The 16,829-nt window shown below is 37.5% G+C and overlaps 2 protein-coding genes across 3 annotated transcripts; one reads left to right on the forward strand and one right to left on the reverse strand.

The window, feature by feature from the left end:
* The first annotated feature begins 2,320 nt into the window (after positions 1-2,320).
* On the forward strand, positions 2,321-5,895 carry ikzf5 (IKAROS family zinc finger 5). Its single transcript, XM_043263725.1, has 4 exons — positions 2,321-2,686; positions 3,054-3,236; positions 3,708-3,881; positions 3,970-5,895. The coding sequence occupies exons 2-4, from the start codon at positions 3,104-3,106 to the stop codon at positions 4,917-4,919; spliced, it is 1,257 nt and encodes a 418-aa protein (XP_043119660.1). The 5' UTR covers positions 2,321-2,686; positions 3,054-3,103; the 3' UTR covers positions 4,920-5,895.
* Positions 5,896-7,901: 2,006 nt separating this feature from the next.
* cuzd1.2 (CUB and zona pellucida-like domains 1, tandem duplicate 2) lies at positions 7,902-15,083 on the reverse strand. Of its 2 annotated transcripts, none has more exons than XM_043263736.1 (21): positions 14,943-15,083; positions 14,692-14,836; positions 14,330-14,514; positions 13,371-13,469; positions 13,172-13,210; positions 12,918-13,016; positions 12,743-12,781; positions 11,776-11,871; positions 11,583-11,624; positions 11,397-11,492; positions 11,182-11,247; positions 10,869-10,967; positions 10,729-10,770; positions 10,464-10,559; positions 10,183-10,209; positions 9,910-10,066; positions 9,385-9,596; positions 9,033-9,208; positions 8,509-8,900; positions 8,178-8,422; positions 7,902-8,067 (listed from the first exon to the last, which is right to left on the reverse strand). In XM_043263736.1, exons 1-21 carry the CDS (start codon positions 14,995-14,997, stop codon positions 8,024-8,026), a joined length of 2,451 nt encoding a protein of 816 aa, XP_043119671.1. In that variant the 5' UTR covers positions 14,998-15,083; the 3' UTR covers positions 7,902-8,023. The 2 variants fall into 2 exon arrangements, with proteins under 2 accessions (XP_043119671.1, XP_043119670.1); XM_043263735.1 differs by having other exon boundaries at positions 8,160-8,422.
* Positions 15,084-16,829: the final 1,746 nt, after the last annotated feature.

The raw sequence follows: 16,829 nt of genomic DNA on the forward strand, positions 1-16,829 counted from the left end.
CGCTCGTTCAAAGGCTTTTAAATGTGAATTAGGGCAGCGGGGGAACTTGGTCTGACTTACCCCCGAGCAGGTGTAGACGGAGCCGCTTCAGACGCCATGCAGATGCTAAATTAAAAATGGAGAGTGAGAAGGGAGGAAGCTGGAAGCCGGACGAACAAAACGAACCGAATGACTTCAAGTCACGACGTCTGTGAGCAGATACGGATGCTGTAACTGTATGTAAAGAAAGAAAGAAAATTATGGATGTCAGGCATGTGACATTTAGAATTAAACTGCAGCAACCTTTTTAGGTAGGTAGATGTATAGATTGATACGCATTTGCAATCTTATAATAAATGACCTTATTGGGTTATCACACACACACACACACACACACACACACACACACACACACACACACACACACACACACACACACACACACATTTTGATGATACATGCTATCTGTTATCCACGCAAACTATTTTTTCGCATGCACTCTCGCAGCTTTGAAAACAATAACGCTTCATGAAAAGAAGCCCACTTGAAACCCCAATTAATCTTTTTCAACTGACAAATTACTGTCACCCTGCTTGAATTATTTAGGGGGAAGTGGCTTCACGGGAAACCTGAGCATAATTAAATTGCTATAAAATAACATTAGTGTGGACAGGCCATTAGGAAGTGTTGTAATTGACTGCTTCAGGGGTCGTAGTTCAAGCCCACGAGGTCGGGCTGTTTTGCCGCTTTTGGATCGGTTTACACCGCTTTTCACCGGAAAAGCCACAGACTGTAAATACCGCACGTGATAGCAATCGTTTGACTCCATTTATAATTCGTTCAGTAATGCTAATATAACAGGTCGCTTTAAATGCAAATGCATCCTCACAAATAGTTATCCGCTCATTCATATGCAGCAAGCAAAATACTGTCATTGGTTACCGTTGTTATGCTTTGTGCGTAATGCAACGCAAAAAAATGTAGCTTTGATATTCAAAAATGTTAAGGGTTGGCTATACAGGCCCGTCTTATTTCTGTACACGGTCATCACATCTTGACGTCTTCCGCCATCTAGTGTCTTAACTGTGAAGAAGAATCGTTGGCTTGAGATCACAACACAAATGCAGTTTCATTTACGAGTCAGGAATCAATCAATTTATTTCAAGAGAATGCCAAAATGAAATTTACAGTAAGGTAAGACTGATACGATCTTTATTGCTGTAACCTAAAACAGCTGTTTTTATTGTTATAGGGCTAGGTGTCCAACTCTGCAGTAAGGCTACGAGCAGCCTGTTTGTTACCGTTTTAACCCCCGATGGGAGTCTGGCAGGTTGTTCTCTGGTCATCTGAACCATGATCACAGGCAATGAATTGCTGAGTGTTACACTAGAACCCTCTCATTACAACTCTGAAGAGTGTCATAAGGATCCAAAGCTCTCGCTCTAACTGGTCATTTGTCACACCCTCTTCAATGGTTTTCCTACAAGCCTGACACAAATGGGGCAATGCGATCTTCAGCTAACTTCCCCTCTAGTTAAATATTAAACGCTATGAAACATAAATGAGCCAATCCTGCTATTTAAAGTAATGCAATTGGCTCAAGTACTCATCAAATTGCTCATGACATTTGAATATGGAAATTTTCCATGTATTTAGCTAATCTGGTAAAAGATGATGAATCATCAATGCACTTGATGCAGAATACTAAAAGGTTTTAAAAATAATTGGATCATTTCTGTTATGCAGTACCTTTTGGAAACGAATGTCAATTAATATGACTAAGTAAGCCTTTAAAAGACTTACAGAAATACATTTTAATTTTAGCTGAATTATTTATGCAATGACAAGAAAATCAACAACAAAGAATTACATGGCTAGTTAGTGATTGCTAAGTAGGGACTGGGAAGTGAGAGTATCGCGTTAAATATCTCATTGATTTCTGTACTTTTATCAAACGTTACAGGATTGTGACGCAAACAAAAACATCAAGTTAAACTGCACTGTGAATAATTCATGCTATTGCTTTCACTCTAAATTGTGTCCTTTTCTCAAGGATTGGAATTTGTATATTTAGAATTTGTCTTTTTGTCTTTTGTTACTTAAAATAAAGGAATATTACAAAAGACTAACAGAATGGAAAGTAATGTGTATAGCCTTTTATAACAAGTGCCAGTTAAAACAAGATTACAAAAAACTACAAAAATACATAATCTGAAATCACTAATCAAAATATGGAAATTATTAAATTAAACTAAATTGAATTAAAAATGTGGTTTATTCTGCGGATGCAGTCACAGTGACAAACAGGAACTACATGTTCAACCACCACAACGAAGTCGGGATCATTTCAGCGGCGCACCGCCTGGTTGAACTTTCACCCCTGCGTTTTCTTTTGTTTTGATGTCGCAGAGCATTATTTTTATCCACTAAAATTGTGTTTCTGCTCTTTGTTTGCCAGTAACACAGTCCTAAATGTCACACGGAGTATGTTTCAAATACGTCGATCCAACTGTCGGTCAAATGTAAAGCTCGTTTAATATCTGTTTTTACTGGATCAGTCGTGCTAACTCGCTGACGTTAGCTGCCCATCATAACCATGGAGCTTTTTTCTGTCAGATTTTTCTAATATCTCGTTGAAGAACGGGTTGCCAGTCTGAACATCCGAACAACCGAGTGTGCTTTAAATTTCTCTTACGCCCTTCAAAAGGTAACTCTTGTCAACTGTTCTTTTAATGATAGCCTAATGGCTGGGAACGCTTGGTAACGTCAACGTTAACTAGCTATCTTAGCAACGCCTGTTACCTTGTCAACTGGATAACAGCCAGACTAATAAAACTGATTGGTATTACAACCGTCACAAGTTTCAGTATAACTTATATGTTGAAGATGTTGTTTACTGCACCCGTTGGCCTGTAGATGCATGTTATTGCAGACAAATCGACAGAATTCACACTTTTAGGATTGCTTGTAAAGTTTTATTTTATTACTCTTAGATGCTACCACGATTTGTTTTACGTTCTTATCTTGTCATTCAGTTGCATTTATATGATATTGTGGTTGGATTTTATTCACAGCCTGTTTGGTCCCGTTTAAGAGCGCAGAGGACGACGGTGTAGATCTTTCAATGGGCGAGGAGAAGCCAGAACCTCTGGATTTTGTCAAGGACTTTCAGGAGTACCTGAGTCAGCAGACCCAACATGTCAACATGATATCTGGCTCTGTCATTGGAGTGAAAGACAGCGATGATCTCCAAGGAGGTATTGCTTAGAGAGCCTTCCCCGTGTGTTGTTTTTGACTGGTCTAATTGTAAAAAAAAATATCTGCATACCTTCAATTTTTTTTGTTTCATATTAAATTTAAATTCCCTACAATATATATGTAATCAAATGAAAACCAGAATGAGCCAAAGGTCAGTAGGTGCTGGGTAATTTGAGACCAAAAATTGTAGTTATTGTTAATTGTTTATTTCAGTTTAACAAATTTATAAGATTTGCCAAAACTATGACATTTCATGTTTTGAGTTTTGAGACTGTATGTTAAATAATAGTTTTTAGCACGATTTAATTTTTTCATTGTAAAATAATGAATGTATAAATGAATGGTGACTGCTGTTTCAAGTGTGGTGAATGCAAAATTGGTTAATTTCTAGTAGAACAACACCATATCCCGTATCTTTATTAGATAAGTTTATACATTCAGTTATTTGTTTATTTATTCTTACTTTACAGAACTTGGTCAAAATGGCCTGGAGCACCCAGCGGTGGACATGTCCTTAGAAGATAGTTCAGGGATGCTGGTGGATGGCTTTGAGAGAACATATGATGGTAAACTCAAGTGCCGCTATTGCAACTATGCCACCAGAGGCACTGCACGGCTGATCGAGCACATTCGCATCCACACAGGTAAGACTGAGAACTGGTCTTAAACCCTTTTCACACTCTTAGTTCTGTTCTTCAGGATACCTAAGATGTTCTTAATCTCCTCCTCCAGGTGAAAAACCCCATAGATGCCACCTGTGTCCTTTTGCCTCAGCGTACGAACGCCACCTGGAGGCGCACATGCGCTCTCACACGGGCGAGAAACCTTACAAGTGTGAGCTGTGCTCCTTCCGCTGCAGCGATCGCAGCAACCTTTCTCACCATCGGCGTCGCAGACACAAACTCCTCCCCATGAAGGGGGCCCGCTCCGCCCTCTCTCACCGTAAGATGCTCAGTGTCCTGCAGAAGAGAGGAAACTCGCTCGGTTATGGCCGCCGGCTGCTCATCAACCTCAGCCCGCCATCCATGGTATTGCAAAAGCCCAACTCGGAGCAGCACCACTTGGGCGACTTCTCCCACGATCTCCCTCCTCACGCTCACCTCCATCAGGAGGCCTACAACGGTTTAGGAAAGGACTCACAAGTCGGTGGGGCGATCGGAAGTGGCTCCAGAGAGGAGCAAGACATGGCATTGGACAACCCGCTAAACCAGCTTTCGACTTTGGCCGGTCAGCTTGCCAGCATCCCGCCAGAAGCCCAAGGCGCACCGGTATCTCCCGGAGCGGAATCTTTACCCGACGAAAAACCCACGTTCCTCGTCCAACAGCCTGTGACGGCACCTGCCGCTGTCTCCGTCGGCGCGGCTCAAGCTTCTTCTCCCATCACCTCCGAGCCCAGGCCGGCTGCGCACAGCGGCTGCAGCCCAGGAGTTGGACCATGCAGCGAGAGAACCAGCACACCGAGCGGTACCAACAGTCAGCCGGGGACACCCACCCCAGTACAGGACCCCCAGATGCTCCACCACTGCCCCCACTGTCACATATATTTCCCTGACAACATCCTCTATACCATCCACATGGGCTGCCATGGTTATGAGAACCCTTTCCAGTGTAACATTTGTGGACACAGGTGCAGAAACAGCTATGATTTTGCCTGTCACTTTGCGAGAGGCCAGCACAAATAAGGACACGCGAGTGACACTGGTCTCTTCGTCGCCCTGTTTTACATAATACAATTCTAGTATCTGGAACATTCCAAAGACAAAATCCCCGCTTTGTAATTATTGTATTTCACATGTTATGGGTATGTTATGCTGAAGTCAGTAGTCCACATTTAGAGTGTACATTTTTTGGTCTTTGAAAAGGTTAGAATGCTAATGGTGTCCTAGCATCAAAAACCATCATCCCCGATTAATCCAGTTCGAGGTCTTGAGACCTTGAGATATTCTCTCATTTTTAAGATTTTGCCTCAACTCTCTTGTATAAGTGCCAGAGTTCAGTAATCAGTGCCTACAGTTATTTTCTGAAAGTTGAGACGTAAAATTTTGTATTATTTTTAATTTTTACATTTCAAATTTAGTGACATGAATGAAAGTAAATGTTATGGCTGTTCTTACACTTTGGATTTAAATGTAGTATAATGACATTGCCACATCCCCCCCATCCTTCTTAATTAAAACAATCACAAATTATTACTTGTTTCTTGGTTGAGAGAGCTGCTTTATTTAAACCTAACTTAAATCAACAAGATTGTGATTGAAGAAATGGACATTTCTAGCACAGGTAAGTTGACTGTTTAGCAGTAAGATATAGTGTCCTTTAGGATTGTTGTCCAAATTTACGCTAGTGGCCTGAGGGTCTTCTCTTTAACTGTCACACATGGCTGTATACATTGGGTTTGTAAAGCAGTGTTGATGATTGTGTTCGGGGCAGTGGAAGCACACTGTTCTCTCTTTTTCAGTTTCTCTCCCTCATTGCTACCACCAGTGCCATGATGTAGATGTTATTCGTAATGTTTTGGAAGCGTCTGTGGTGCTACTATTTAAACATTTCATATGCCTGTCTGCATAATAAACTAAATGATCAGATAAGTATTGTATAACATGTTTTTTGGTGGATTTGATGTTGAATGTCAATAAAACCTGACTTATACGATGTGTACTGAAATTTCATGCTTTTGTCATTTAAGTCTCAAAACAGAAAAGGTGTGTGTGTGTATATAAAGTTATAGCTTATGAGACAATTATAAAATTTTGTTTCTAAATTAATACAAAATGTTTTGTTGATTTATAATATATAATTGACTATTTATAAGTGACTTGTTTAAATAAAAGCAAAATAAAAAGAACTTGATACTGTATTTAATGTAATTCAACAAAGAAATGCCACAGTAAAATATACCAATATGTATTTATCTTTTAATAGGATAAAATATTATATGCAAAGTGTAGATATTAGTTTAATTCATTTTATACAATCAAATAGCTTATTCTAAATTATGATGTTTTTCGGAATCTTAACAGCATGATAATTAGACCTCAGATTTTATATAAAAAAGTAACAAGTACGTGTTGTTTTGGCTTTAGCATGTGGTAACCGCTTCATAAAGCATCAAGGCACTCGAGAGGCGCTGAATTGTGAAAATTTTTCGCATGCAGCTCTGCCCCTTTCTTCTATCTTCTGTTTGAATTTCCACAGCATGAATTTATGAATGAACCGCTCATTTTACAATTTTTCAGTCAGATATTTATGACATGAACTTCGAACATGAATTCAACACGTTCCTTAAACAATCAATACGTAAAACCACCAGCTAATCACTCTTCAACAGTAATGCTATAAATACTATAGAGCTACTGCAAAAAGTAAGTTCAAATACAAAATTCGAAAGATGGCTGCACTTGTTTCTATCAATATAATATCAAAACATACTACTTTGTGGAACAATTACTTTATTTACCAGAAAAACAGTATTAATATTAATTCTGTATTTTGTTGTTATTTCTTATTAGAAGTAGGCAAACTGCGCCCCCTACAGAATTAAAGCTCTTACCGAACGAGCGTTAGGACCCAGGGAGGCCGGCGCTGAATCCAATCACCATTTAGCTGAAGCTTTGCTTTAAACGTGAGCCAGAAGGCGGGCCTGGGGTCCGTACTATTAAGCCGGTTTGTCTAGCCGTGTAAGTTTCAGTTGAGTTTGTGCCAACTCCGGGTTTTAGGTACCATGAAAGTGGTTTGACTTTTAGGAGCGTTCAACACCGTAGTAACTTAGGCTCCACAGCTAACCTGCTCCAAACTGAAATTTGACCAATCAGCTTTAAGCTAAGTGACATATCTCTGATGCTCTTACTCCAGGTTGAACGACTCTACATAGTAAAACATATATAAAGATAAAATCATCTGATATTTAGAAATGATTAAAAATAATAATAATTATAGATAAATTTAATTAGGTATCATCAGGTAAGGGTAGGCGCAGGAAGGGTATTATTGTCCCAGTAAGCCAACATTTATTTGAACTTTAATAAATAAATTCATGTTTGATAGTGCAGAAGAAAGATCTGATGAGACGGTATAGTAGTGAATGAGAGAGTTTGATGTGCTTGTGAAAGCTGTGATACTAGTGTATGAAGGATCTTATAGTAGTGTATTCACGAGTGAAGTTTAAACATATGTCTTGAACTGCCTCATATTTTAGTTGAAACAACCGAAACTTTTCTTAAAACGACCAGCCGGTGGTGCTAAAGAACACTTTGAAGACAGCTTTTTTTTTCCAGCTGAGACGCTTTTGGATGATGATTTTTTTAGAATATCCACGGCTGCAATGTATCACTAGTATCATTTTTAAGAATCTTACTAAGTATAAAAAGCAGTAACCAGTCATATTGACTTCTCCATTGCTATTATTATGGCAGTGTATCAAAATTCTGTGTCATCAGTTTGACAAAAAGGACACAGGATGTTTTACACACCATTTACATGTGCAAGAGAGCACATATCTTTTGTACCAACTAATCTTGAAAATATAAACATTTTTATGAATTTGAAAGTTTATGTCAGAATAGCTTTATGAACAATTATTTGTTCTGCTTGTGTTTCATGAATTGTGAGGCATGAAGTGCTAATGAAAATATTCTAGGCCTGCTGCATACACCACTGACAAGAAATGCTTTTTTAAAGTGCTTTATTGAACTGCAAAATGCAATTTGTATTTAGATTTAATTGCTGGGTGGCTAATAAAGATTGATTAATAGTAATGATTTAAGTAAATATCAAGAAAATGATGACTTCATTCCTTTGACTTCTCCAAATCCTTCACAGCACGTTTTAGTCCTTGACAGGTAGAGAAATGAATGAACAATCATTAGGAAAAGCTCTATATTAATGCATCAAATACTGACAAGTAAATTCATTATAAATGGTACCTGCTACTGGCCTCTGACCTTTGAGTTTGATTGGCCCCAGCGTAACAGTTTTGGTCTGGTAGGTGCTGTCAAGAGATCTCTTGCGACGGTAGTGACAACCTTGGCGGCAGCGAGAGTTGTAATCGTTATCAGGGCAGATGATCACCTTACACTGCAGGTACACATAGGCATGAGTCCGGAGGAACTTAAAAGCCTGGAAACTGAACTGAGCGTAGTAGTATTCACCACTGGTGTATGAATAATATGTGTTGTCTCTGGGACATCTGCAAAAGACAAGATCGAGAACATATTTAGACAGTGAGCAAAACTAATGCTGTCTACTCATCCCAAATGAATAAAAAGATCTCACCCGTTACGCAGCAGGTCATAGGAGCGGTCTTTGAAGTCATTGGGATTTGGAGACGCTACACAGGTGTCCAGGAAGAGATCCAGACTGTTGTCAGGCCTGTTTAGCTTGACCTGAACATACAGAAGTTGATTCAGGTTCACTTCGTACGGAGAGTCATAAATCTGCTGGTGGAAACTGCTGGAGGTGTAGAAGGCTATGCTGGCATTGAAGCGGCCTGTTCCTGTGATGTTGGCATTGATGTTCTCCCTGGTCTTGTAGAATATCTGCACCATTGTGTCTGGCTCCATTCGACAGCCCACGCGTAGCAGGAAATGTGACTGACGGGTGATTTCACCTGATTGAGACTGAGAGGCCCGTACATTGTTGGTGTAGGACACATAACCATTCATCATCTAAAGGAAAAGAGAGAGAGAGTGAGTGAGTGATGTTGTGTGATAAACATCTCAATTATGTATACATTTAGGATATCTACTAATCTACTAAAAGCCATGTTGTATCTGTCACATGTACTGTGTAGATCATACCTCTTTGGAGGTCCCACATGCATCAAGAGGGAAGCTGAACGTAACTTCAGTACTGCTAATGGAGGGTCTGCAAAGATGGTCGTCTACATAAAGGTCATTTGTACTCAGGCCGAGTGAGTTCAGGTAAGATCTCTGAATGACAATGACCATGTTGTCTGAGGAACAATCCACACGACCTGCAATACATGGTCGATAAACGCAATTGGTTATAGGCTACCAGTTCAGTACATTTAATTTTATTAGCCAAAAAAATTGCTACTGAAGGGATCAAATATATTTTGCAACCCCTGTTCAACTAAATTATTTTACTTATTTTTATTTATTTTTTTAACTTTACTTTACAAGGCATTACCTTGATCTTCAGTCAGAGAGCTTGTGAAAAGAGCCTTGAAACCATGGCTGACACCAGAGTAGTCACTTCTGAAGACAACAGTCAAGTATCGTGAAGAAGAGTGAAACACCTGGTGTGTGGTGTCATTAAAACAGACCTTTCCCAGCTGTGAATGACCAGTGGAAGAGCCGTCATACACTGTGATGTAGTCACAGTTACAGCAGCGCTCCAATCTGAAAGAAACAGAAATAGAGCTTTTAAGACATTTTAACCTTAGTTTTATAAAAGGCATATAACTGGTTTCACCTGTAGGTTGTTCATGGTACTACACAAAAAACCCTCAATAATAACACTGCTTCAAGAAATATTTTTAATATAAAAGTTTGTATATATTAAACATTGAAATAAAATTAGGTTAAATTTTACATGTGAAATAAGGTATACATACAAGGTTTTTATTAATCAATGATTGCTTGTAACTTTATAGATAGCAAACAAAAATTCCACTACTTCCACATTAATTAAATCAATGACATGTTTTCTTACTGCACATCAGCAAATGTCAGAAAGATCCTCTGTCCTTGCTGAGCAGAGAGATACCACACACAGTAGGCATTGTCATGATAATAGTTTGGGTAGTTTGGACTGGAAAACAGCCCAGAACCATACAGGTGTCCTCCACACTCAGGGTGAGGAACTGGATCTAAAAAAAGAGAACTGCTTGATCTTACAGTTACAAAAAAGTTTCATCAGAATAAGATTGAAATGTTCTGTAAAACTTAGCTTCAGGCACTACATAAACACTAGCGGCAGGAGTACCTGTAGTTGGGTATGATGGACAATACCCTGAATAAAGGGAAGGGAATAAAACTGAATGAGTATGACCCAGAAATATCATGCTTAATTTTTCTAAAATAATTCACACAAAAATGAAGCCCTTGGTCACAGTATACTTCATAAAATATAGCAGTGAGAACATTGCCCAAAATATAATTTGTATGTCGATGCACATTATAAAGTACATTATGCATAATCTAATACAATTTATGATACAATGAACAGTGAATAAGGGCTGTTTCACCTGTATTTGAAGAACTTACAGTGATAGTCATAGCAACAGTTGTTATAGTACTGACAGTCGTGGTTGCATGAACAGCTGCTGAAATTGTATCCGCAGTTAAACATGCAGGACGGACCTGTTACAGTAGAGAGGGAAACAGATTTGGTCCCACTTTATATTAAGTGGCCTTAACTATGGCGTACTTACATTAAAATTAATATTTAGGGCCACCTAATATATTTTGCTCATAATTTGTGACATGACATTAGTCTCATCAGTGTCACTTAAAATCATGGCAACTATACCTGCTGTTTCCCAGTGAGCAGTAGTTGTTATTGAGCAGTAGTCTGTGTAAACAGTGGATAAAATGTAAGCAGGATTCAGTAAAATCTATTTTTATTACCATAGTAATTCATTTTAAAGTGTCTGATCAGGAGGAACTCACTATCGTAGTCAAGGCAACAGCTGCCATAGTACTGACAGTCGTAGTCACAACTACAGAGGGGAAACCTTTGACCACAGTTATTCTCACAAGAGTATGCATCTGTTGTCGAATGTATAAATCAAGGTTTGAGAAGGTAATGCCCTTGTAAATTGCTATGCATTCAGATAATAATTTATTGCCATTATAGTGTGAAAATATCAGGTCAGATCATTAGAACTGAGTTAATAGAGAGTGGAGTCATCAGTATGTCTGATGTGCCTTAATAAATAATTTAATTTGGGTTACATAAATTCATAAATGATGACAGCATTACCTGCTGTATCTGCCATGTGAGTTGATGTTGTTGTAGTTGTTGGTGTTGTTGTTCTCAAGCAGACGCCTGTTTAAACAAAAGAGATAAAACTGAATGGGGAAGAACCATAACATCACTAGTCTTCTACAATTCAGCAAAATCCATTTTAAGACGTGAAACACAAAAATTGCGCTCGCTACAGGAAAGCTTTGTGTGTCTGATCAGAGGGAACTCACTTTCATAGTCATGGCAACAGTCACCAAAGTACTGACAGGCTCTGGAGCATGAACAGTGAAGAAGGTGGTATCCACAGTTATGCATGCAGGAGGGTGCTAATAGAGAGAGAAACAGATTTAAACTAAAATGTAAGCAACATGTGATCTTATTAGTGTCGCTTAAATTTAACTGTACGGCAGCAGCACCTGTTGGATCATCTGGCGGGTGAATTGTTGCTATACAGAAACCTGCGTAAAGCAAAGAAATAAAACTGAGAGGGGAAGAAAGGTAATGCAACAATTATGCTTTGATAGAGCAAAATCCATTTCATGGTCCACGTGCCGACACAGGAAATTTTGATTTGGTTTTAAAGTGTCTGTTTGATCAAGAGGAACTCACTTTCATAGTCAGGGCAACAGTAGCCAGAGAACTTGCACTCGTAGGAGCATGAGCACAATTCAAGGTCATATCCACAGGAATACCTGCAGGAGGGAGCTAGTAGAGAGAGACGTTATACGTGATGTGTGATGCATGGCTACGGGGACATGGAAGGCAGATGGGCCAAAAGCCTTTGAATGGAACGCTTCACATTCGACCACATTTACATGGACTCTCAATTCTAAATCTTTTTGTTTTTATGAGTAGACATGCACATTCAGACTATGTTAAGGCACGTCTTTCTTTAGTCTGTGTAAAGACGCACAGTTATACTGTGTAAAGATGACAAATTTGAGTCTCACACATTTTTCTTTGCTCAAACTGTAATACTTTTAAAGCACATTTACCTTAGATATTTAGATATTTACCCACATAATAATTATTTCTATAGTTTATTGCAGTGTACATTAAGATTTTTCTACCTGAGAAAGAATGTTGAACTCCTTAAAATAAAAAGGATATAACAAATCAGGACATATCCTGATTTGTTATACTCCGTGAGCTACTGAACAAACCTGCCATTTATGAAAACCCATATATATGAAACTGAAAATGTGTTATATGTGCTCACATTCAAAAGCATCAGTTTTCAAATATCTTAGCATATTAATATTCATAACATTCTATTAAGTAATTGTGTAAAAATTACGCTTTATTAGGCGACACTCTGTAAATTTGTATGAAAAGGAATAAAAGGTAAAGTGTTTTAATGACTCTAGTATTCTTTTTTTTTTTTAAATTGCAGTGATATGTACTTACTGACTAAAAAGTGCAAAAAGGTAAGTTTATGTCATGAGACCAGGTAGCAATTTTCACACGTTCCGTTTAAAGAACTTTGGCCCTTTCAGCCTTCCAAAATCTGCTTCCCTCTACATGCAGGACAGCGGGGAAAAAGTTGAATCCTACAGAGAAATTAAAGAGTGTGCACCTGTTGTTGTTGGCCATGTGGTTGTCTCTTGGCAGTAGCCTGTGTAAAGGTAAAAGATGAAACTATATGAACTTAATTTCTGAAAATACAATGCACACATGCTCAAATCATTTGCTCAGTACTAGTAAAATTAGAGAGTATTTGATCTAGAAATGTCTGATCAGGAGGAACTCACTGTCATAGTCAGGGCAACAGTTCCCATAGTACTGACAGTCGTAGGTGCATGAGCAGCTGCCGAGGTCATGTCCACAGTTATACATGCAGGAGGGGAAATCTAGAAGAGAAAAAAACATTATCCATGAGGCTTACTACAAAAACCAGCACTATGCATGTGGTGTATGACATCCAAGAATATTAGTCCCCTTCAACATTCAGGAAACAAGGGAAAGGTTTGAATCAGAAAGACAGACAGATGAAATGTAAGTGAACCTGTTGTAGTCGGCCAAGCTGTCGTCAGTGAGCAGTAGCCTGGATAAAGAGAGAAAAGTATTTTTATCTATTTAAAGCTACACATATGAACATACAAAGAAAAATATTTCAGTTGAATTTTACAGACATGCTTAGCATATGAGGGAGGTTTATTTGTAATGACTGTTAATGACAAAGTGTTTGATCAAGAGGATCTCACTTTTGTAGTCATAGCAACAGTTTCTGTTGTTCTGACAGGAGTCGTCACACGAACAAGTGCCAAGGGAATATCCACAGTTATTCCTGCATGAATTAGAATCTAACAAACAGAGAAACAGATTTCCCTTGTAAGTAATGGGGATCACAATAATCACCATCCATGGTTCCAGACTGGCCCTCTTAAGAATTCTACTTTCTCAATTGTTATATTAAAGATGATTTAGTATTTCTTGAAGAAATGTTACAAAAAGAGAAATGCAGTTCCATTTCAAACATTGCAGTGTTGGGTGGAATCAATCAATCAATCAATAAATCAGTCACCTTTATTTATAAAAGTGTATTTATCAATACATATTGCATTATATTATTACATTATACATTATATATGCATTATTTATGCAATTATACATTATATATTTGAAAGAATTAAAAGAGTAGTTTCATGTCTATACAATACATTTTAGAGAGTAATTAGTTATCTTATTACACTGTTGCAAATGTAATTAATAGCAAATACTATTACTTTTTTTTAGAGTAACCTACACAACTATAACATTTTTGAGTACAAACTAGTCAGTAACTACATTGATTTAAGCTTTAAAAAAAGTGATAAGGTGCATTTCTGATACAATAAAAAGAAATGTTTCATAGGAATCTTAGGAATCTTTTTCACAAAAATGATTCGTTTAGGATTTAGACTACCTGGGTTGTACTGAATATTTCTGATTGAGTTAAAATGAAGGTCATTAAGTGGATTATTTGGGAATCTGATTACATTGGTTAAGTTGTGTGCCTTTTATTCTCTAAAAAAAGAACAGCCTCGTAAGAGTCACACACTGGGTCAATTGATTGAAATGGTCACTGAATTCATATGAAAAAAGCATTGCCAGGATTAAACATTTGGTCCAGAATTATATTAAGAAATAAAATTCATTCTGATCATTTCATTTAATTACTTACCTACAAAGAACCAGTTTGCATGAAATCCTCTTCTTGATACACTGCTGTCACTATAGAAAAGCACAGTCAAATCATTGTTGCTGGAGATGTACTGTTTGGTCGCGTAGTCCCGTATTTCTCCCAGTAAGGGGTAGAGCGTAGTCGGACCATCATATACTCGGATGTAATCACAGCATTCTTCCAAACTGGCAACAAAGACAACACACACACAGAGAAAGCCACAGGATATTTAAAACCATACATTGTGTTCAAAAAATATTAACTTTATTTTTCCTTAAGATGAAGTTTAATTTAGTTTTTTTTAAATCAAGAAATCCAATAACATAAATCAATGGTAATGGCAGATAAAAAATGTTTCCTACAAAACATCACTGAAGCTCAATAACACGGTTGTCGCCCCTGTGCTACGGATGGTCCATGTGCATCGTGAGTTATCAGGGTAGTTACTAGGGTACTGAGGGCTGGAAAATTCACCCATCCAATCAGTCATTGTGCCACCACATGATGCTTTACATAGAGATAGAAAACAGGGAATTAAAAAAAATCATCACATCAACTGAAAAGCAGAGAATAATATTTGATAAAAAACAGACAGACTTAGATAGATTGTTACCCTGAGATGTCTTAACAGTTAGAAGCAGACAGAGAAGGAGAGTCAAAGCGTCCATTTTTCTGTACTGATCAAGTTAGTCATCTGTTATTCGGCTTATATAGTCAAACCCATCCTAAGGAGGATTTCTTTATGACACATCAATATCCTGGAGCCTCTGAGGAAAAATATCAATAGAGCAGCATAATCGTGGAAAAGACACAGCTGAATATTACTTCGTTTTATTACTCTTGTCTTAATTTATGAATATGTCTGTTTACACAAAGTTTCTGATTATAAAGTGATCATGTCAAATAATCCATATTAAAAACAGCCCCTTAGGCAATTTTATCACTGTTACTTAACAAAAACAGTTTTACAAAAATATCAATATTTAACTTATAAAACAAAGCCTGGGGTGTGACATGAAAGTAGCACTAGTTTCAGTTACCTGAATGAAAGTGTTTTGAAGCAGCGTAGAACTGCCACAGCATTATTTGCACTAAATAAAATAAAATTGCATCATTAACGTTATCTGTACTGCGATCTCTGCATGACCACACCGCTGTCACAAACTTTGTCAACAGACATAAAATACATACTGCATTCAGCTGTGTCATTTCCACAATTATGTACTTTTAGGCTCCAGGATATAAATCCGTCATAAGAGTATCATCCTCTAACTGTCTTTCTGTGCATTCTTTAAAATGTTAAATGAGAATTTTTTTTTCACAGGTAGCAAATTCTCAAATTCTTGAAAGAAAGTTTCTTCTCAAAGCATTTTTAGTAGTTTATGCAAAGTGGATGAACTGTATTAAATATTTCCAAAGAAATGTTGAGGTTGTAAATAAAAACTGCAATAGCAAGAAAATAAGTTTACTTGGTTTTGTCTCTTTTAAAGTTACTGTTTCTTTCAAAACTGTGGGTCGACAGTATCTTCAAGATTCAGTATGAGGGGTACAACACAAACAAAGCACTTTGAGGCTGACACTCTAACAACATGCAGCTTTGAGAACAACTTTTTTATTAACAAACTATTGTTTTCAGTGATTAGCTGTCTAGAGCAATGATTACTGCTTTTAATAGTGTTTAAAATGTTGAGACGGAGACAGAAGTGTGGATCCAAATGCAGATTTAATAAAATAAAGAATGGTCATACAGGTAGAGGTCATATCAGCAAAACAGTACCCAAAGGGCCAGGCAAACATGAAATTCAGGTGTATGCATGCGGAGCTAACAATACTGAGCCCAGAATGCTGGGTGAGAGTGGTTTAAATAGTGTCCATTTTATTCTAAACAAGGTGTAATCAATGAACATGATGGGAAATGGAATCCATGTGGTGTGTGTGTTTGGGCGCCCTTGGTAGTGAGCCAGGTGACCGACCGTGACAAATAACCTATCGCATTTTACGTTTTCTTAACTGAGCGAACAGAGGCACCCACACTTTCAGCTCTTACGTAAGGCAAGTCATCTTTACTTATATAGAGCTTTATACAATACAGAACAAAAACTTTACAGTGTTAAACAGGAAAATAGTGTGTCAATGTTACAGGACGACAATTACATAAATTACATTTTTCAGTTAAAGTTTATCACTGATTCAATTATGTCATCAAACAGCTTAGTTCAGATCTCCTCAAATATTGTCTGTGCAAAAACTCCAGAAAACAGTTTTAAAAATTAAATCAACTAGTTCCTTTATACAGTAGGCTATGTACCATTAAAGACCATTTTTTAAAGGCTATGTACCATTTTTTTTACCTCCACATAGAATAGATAGATAGATAGATAGATAGATAGATAGATAGATAGATAGATAGATAGATAGATAGATAGATAGATAGATAGATAGATAGATAGATAGATTTAAAAAAAAAAAAAAAAAGTTTGCAGTTTCATCAGCAGAAGTC

Source organism: Puntigrus tetrazona, chromosome 17 (genome assembly GCF_018831695.1).
Source record: "Puntigrus tetrazona isolate hp1 chromosome 17, ASM1883169v1, whole genome shotgun sequence".
Classification (NCBI taxonomy): domain Eukaryota; kingdom Metazoa; phylum Chordata; class Actinopteri; order Cypriniformes; family Cyprinidae; genus Puntigrus; species Puntigrus tetrazona.